At 42.4% G+C, this 6000-nt stretch overlaps 1 protein-coding gene across 1 annotated transcript in view; it reads left to right on the top strand.

Annotated features, from left to right (window-relative positions):
- Nucleotides 1–46: 46 nt before the first annotated feature.
- The window catches only part of LOC306753355 (rho GTPase-activating protein 44-like), a gene marked incomplete at both ends in the record, with an annotated part of 58807 nt that continues 52853 nt past the window's right edge, over nt 47–6000 (top strand). Inside the window, 1 exon segment of the mRNA XM_079237225.1 lies at nt 47–99. Coding sequence (XP_079093351.1) covers nt 47–99 — 53 coding nt within the window.

The following is a 6000-nucleotide window of genomic DNA, read 5'->3' as shown; positions in this document are numbered from 1 at the left end:
ATGCGGAGTGGCTCAACCGCCCGGTGGTAACGCAGAAAAACCCAAGATGAAGAAGCAGTTCAACCGAATGAGACAGCTCGCCAACCAAACCGTGGGCAGGTATGAGGCGGATTTACGAAAGCGCGTTTAAATCGCTCGATTTATATATTTATAATTGGCTGTGACTCATAAGAGCCGAAGCAGGAATGTGTCGGCTGTGTTCGGCTGCCAGCTTCACCGTCATTCACTCGATGGGGCTTCTTTTTATTTATTTATTTTAATTTTAATTTTTTTTGCTGCTACTGCTGCTGCTGCTCAGCTGGTTTGATTTACACAAAGCATTAACTGTCAGTGGAGGTCACAGTTGCGGTGTTGTGTGTGTGTGTGTGTGTGTGTGTGTGTGTGTGTGTGTGTGTGTGTGTGTGTGTGTGTGTGTGTGTGTGTGTGTGTACGCGCGCGCGCGCGCGCGAGATTGATTGAGCCCAGCAGGGGAGGAGCGTATCCTTACACAGATGAGGAGGGAGCGGACGTGGTACCCAAGCAGCAGGGCTGCTGCTGCTGCTGGTCCACACTGACCCGATGCGGGCCACGGGGGCACCCACGGGTGCACCCTGCAGATCACCCAGAGGCCACTGACAAGTCTGCAGAGACATGTGGCTATTTTAATTATTTTAATCAGGGAAGTGTGTCATTGATGGACACAGATGTTTGATTTGAATGCAGTGGTTAGCGGGGATAAAATATGGCTTCCCGTTCCTTCCCTGGCAAAACGATGGATTTATATTTATTATATATTTTTTATATACAAAGGATATTTTTTTTTTTTGTGGGGTTGGATTTCAGAAAAGATCGTTACAGTTGTCTAAACCAGGAAATAAAAGCACGTGGACGTTTTTGTCTGAAGGAATACTTCTACGGTGTTCCCTGTGAATGTGCTTAATATTTTAGCCAAGCAAGCAGTTTAATGCTACGCTAACTGTCCCCTAGCTCCACTATAGCTTCATATTTAGTATAAACATACATGTGAGTGGTATCAATTTTCTCGTCTAATTCCCAGCAAAAAAAGCGCATTTCCCAAAATCGGATGATTTGTTGTTGATTTCAAGCAGCTATAGATTTGTTTACTAATTATGGCTTAGCCTTTGTTTTTTGAAGACATGGACTCAAGATGAGCTCCGAGTCTCTGACCGATGCAATAATCTGAAAACATTTAGGTGATTTTAATAATTTTTTTGCATAATCTTTCGTAGTGGAAGCAGGACAATGGCGATTAAAAAAACTAATAATGATAATATGAGTACAAATATGTTAATGCTTCTGTTTTCTTCATACCGATGCATTTTAGTGTCTTTCTCTGACTTCCTGCATGCATGAATGTTAACAAAATAATATATTGGCACAGCTCCTGATTGATATTCAATATGTATTTGACTCAATAGGTCAGATTGTGAGAATTCAGAGGGTTGTTTGTGAATGTGTGAATGTTTTTTTTAAACATACAGAATGTGTGTTACTCCTTTTTTAAGATTTTTTTTAAATCCTGGAAGTTAAAGTCCAGGTTTCTGTCTAGCGCCTCGTACACTTTACCGTTCAAACATGGTGACACGTCACAGCTGATGAGTATAGAAGTGATTAATCCTCGTAAATCCTGAGCGCACGAAGCCGCAATCAGATATTATGCAAATGTGAGAAATGCTTTAGATTAATGTGCTTAGGTTTATGTGATTTACTTCTTATCAGTGTGTCTTTTCCCCCCCTGAGTTTGTTAATCTCTCAGCCGGGACCTGAGGCTCACTAAATAATAGTCACAACGTACATGACCCATTTAGGCTTCCATAGCTGGAAAACAAGCTCAACATGCTCCTTTTATTACATCAAGGAGTAACTCGTGTTGCTTTTTTTTTCTTTTCTTTTTTGCCTGCAGGCCATTTAGTTGTTAGCAGGAATCACAGTTGAAGGTGTAGCCACCGCTTTGTTCCTGATATATTTTGTCAAGTCTTTGTGTCTCCTTCTATTTGTCACGCAATTTGGATCAAGTGTTGTCAAATTGTTGTGTAACCCTTTAAAACAGAATCGTTGTTGTGTTTCTCCTCAAAGAGAGGAGCCGTGGAATCAGAGCACAGGTGGATTTACAACACGTTGTGCACTATGACCTTGTTTGTTTGTTTGTTTGTGTGTGTGTTTGGCTGAAGCCGGTAACCAACAAGGCCGACACACCGAAAAGGATTTTGTGCTCGAGCTATCTCGTGCCTCGCTGCCCCGCACTCAGACTGCAGGCACAGGCGCTGAGACAAATCAATGGGAGAAGGTATTACTGCAAGCTAATGCCCAGCAGAGTGTACACTCGGCTGAGGTATCAGAAATCCCTGGAGGACATTTACCCATTAATATAAAAATAAAAAAAATTACTGGAATTGTGCCTCTCTATGGCGCTGGAAGGGACAAAAGCTGTAATGCACTCTAACATATAAAAAAACAACCAATTATTTGTAAGTATACAAACCATCTGTGTGTGTGTGTGTGTGTGTGTGTGTGTGTGCGTGTGTGCGCTTGTTTTAATTCCCCTTATCTAAGCCGGAGCACTGGAGCCCGCGGAACATCCCAGTAATGAGTTCTAACCTGTATCATAAGAAGCAGAACATATATATATATATATATATATACATAAATATATTTTGCCGGGGCAATTAGTCACATTTAGAAACCTGGAGACTTTAACCGCCGGCCACACAGGTAATTGGTGATATTCCCTCCGTGACCTTGGCAGCTCACGTTACCCGGTCCGTGTTGCAGGTTGCAGGTTCCTTATGTCTCACAGATTCAGGAATAATAAACAAATTTATGACAGGCAAATGACAGTCAGTTCCAGGTGTGATTAATATGAATTCTTTAATATTTATTTAACCAGCTAAAGAAATAAGTTAACTTTTTACAAAGTGTATAAAAACAGTGGCGTTGAGGAAGATCCTGGGTGGATAATAATGAGAATAAATATGAAACAAAATGTAACTCATACCCTAAACTAAAAAGAAATCTGGTTTGAATCAACATCAAACACTATTACTACGCTTGTTTATGAGAGATATCCGGCTGATGGCTGAAGAGGGAACCATGAAGTGCATCTTTGGATGGAGGGGGAAAAACAACACTGAGAGGAAATGCTGTTGACTCTTTCAGCCCATAAAGAATTCATAAACAGTTACTGATTGGTTTGAGATACACTCAAAATGAAGATTGAAGAAAACCAAAAGAACAAGAAGAATTCACGAGGATTATGAGAATTGCCCAGTTAATCCCCAAAACACGTCCTGCCCCATATATGTCCTAAAATTAAAGTTGATTAAAGAGTCTACGATTTCAAGCAGCTGAAGCCGAGGAAAAAAATAGCAGGTGCTTTTATTGCAGCGTCACCTGAGAGTCGCACTGACCCTGAAATAAAGAAGAATCTAATATGTTAAGTCACATGACTCCTCCAAGCCAATGCAGAACTGTCTTAAAACCTGCATTCTCTCTCTTGACCATCAGGGGGCGACTCCTCTGGGTGTATAGAAGTCTATCCTTCATGTGTTAAAGTTGCATTCTCTCTCCTGACCACCAGGGGGCGACTCCTCTGGTTGTATAGAAGTCTATGCTTCATGTGTTAAAGCTGCATTTTCTTGATTTATTCCCTCAGTAAACATTGTAAACATGAGTTTATGGTCTCAATCTCTAATTTCAAGTCTTCTTCACTACAGCATGATGTTCATTTAGTAAATTATGGTAATTTAGAGTCAAACAGACCATAAAGCAGGGTATTATTTAGGGGCGGGGCTACCTTTCATTCCAAATATGGTAACTTCCATTTATCTTCTGCTAAAAAGCCACTTAAGAACAAACATGTTCGTATTCGAGTGGCTCCTGCATGAGGCTTGTTGACAGAAGACGATGCAGATGACAACAGTCACCTGCTAGAGTTTAAATAATATCAAGTTAGGTTGCATAAAAGGATAGTCATGATACCTGCATCAGAAAGGGCTCTATGCAGTCTCTGCATGCACCGGTCTGGTTTCACGTTATCATATCATTTATCTGACTACGCCCATTTGGTATTCTGTAAATCCCCAAATATATTGTTCATTCAGAGGTGTGTCGAAACTCATCTTGAGCCGGGGGGAATGAAATGGAAAGTTTTGGGGAACATTTAAACGCTTTATCTGTTTTCTCTGCCTTTCTTTAGCACCGGAGCGACGTTTGGAGCTTTCGCAAAGATGACCATCTGTCTTCTTTATAGTTTTTTACTCTCTGCAGGAAAAAAAAAATAGGCAGCATGAGCATCCTACAATTAATGAAGCGTCTCCCTTCAGGACGCTGCTGCTGCTGCTGCTGCTGCTGCTGCTGCTGCTGCTGCATTGCTCCAGTTAAAGGATATAGGTCAAGAGAGGTTCAGACGGCCAGATTCATCTCCGAAACTGTCCGCCTGCACCAATAATCCCGCGTAATGCTGCGTAAACTGTGCAACTGAATGAAAATGTGTAACTCTGTGTGAGCACAGCAAGGTTATGGCAGGAGGTAGGGAGGGGGCTAATCCTCTTTTGGCTCCGTCACTTCTACTGCAGAGTATTTTTACCTTTCACATTTATTGTGTGTGTGCGTTGGAGATAAACGAAAAAGAGGCTTGTAATTTAACTTCACGGTTTGTGGACGGAAGAAGTCTCTTTTCATAAAAACATGTTTCATCCTGGAAAGCAGAAAAATAGATGTTTGTCCCGGTTTGTCAATGTGAGATAAAACATTTAAAAAAAGAAGAAGCATGAAGGGAATCTATTAACGAGAGGTTGTCGGAAAAAGATGGGGTTTCTAATCTCCAACAGCTGGGAAATTGTTTCTTTTTGTCTCCGAGGAGCGTTCAGGCTGCGGGCGACAAGAACGTATTGTTTGTATTTGCTCCAATTCAGTCCTGAAACCGCTATCAGCGTTCAGTCTGTTGGCTTCGGTGATGGACGAGAGCAACAGGCCTGCTCCTTAATGGCTGCAGTATTTTTTGGTTTATTCATTTCATGCATTATTGTTTGCTCCCTAACATATTATTCTCTGCAGGAACAGATCCTAACCCTGATTGATGCGTGAACCTGAGGCCAAGGACCTTTTGTGTGTGTTGTTTTCTCCGCCGTGTTGCTCTGCCGGTCTCCTTTTTCGATAAAATCCGCCGCAGTTTGTTTTGACTTCATTCGATATCGTGACGGCGGGATGGAGGAAGGCGGGACTTGTCGCCTCCAACCCTTTGCTCCCGTCTGTCACTCTGCTTGATGAGTCCGATGCTGGGATTCACCTAGGGAGCAACGCAAATACACAAACGCCGCGAAAGATTTGCGTGTTTGCCACATGGCTCTTGATCAGAAAAGAAAGCTCGGCCACGACGTCATTAATCGGTATGAACTTGAACGTGCAGAAAATACTCGTATATACTCCTGTGTATCAATAAAACTATGGCAGAAATCCTGTAGATCATAATAATTTCATTTATTTTCGGGTCCTCCAGTCGTCTTATCTGCAACTTTACAAGCCGACTCGGATCGATTGTGCACGTTGGAAATCCCAGATATTTGGATTCAGCTTCCGTGTCTGTTTGTGAGTTTTCAAGCCCTTGTGGGCCCTCAACGGGGCCTCAACAGGCCCTGACCTCCTGGCCTCCTGCACGTCCCTTTGCCCACTCTGTTGTCGTGACCCCGTTGACCTCCCATCAGTGCTGCGCCTCCAATGTTTTGCTCTTAAAGCGAGATTCTGGAGTATAAATACAACAGAATAGTACAAATGGCTCCATAAATTATGCATGAACGTTACTCCCCTCGACTGCCGGACCATCCGGCTGGAAGATAATGAACCCATTTGTCAAACATGGGGCTGAATGCGTGTGCTAATTCCAACAACATCCCCCGGATTTGATAATTGATTGGCCTTTATCTGGAACGTGATTAGTATTCATAGCCAGGCTGCTTTACGCAGAATACAGTGTGAATAATGCTGTCCTGGGAGGGAAATTAA

This window comes from Taurulus bubalis (genome assembly GCF_910589615.1).
Source record: "Taurulus bubalis genome assembly, chromosome: 2".
Taxonomy (NCBI): domain Eukaryota; kingdom Metazoa; phylum Chordata; class Actinopteri; order Perciformes; family Cottidae; genus Taurulus; species Taurulus bubalis.
The sequence above is the reverse complement of the archived record's forward strand: the minus strand, read 5'-3'. Positions and strand labels throughout refer to the sequence as shown.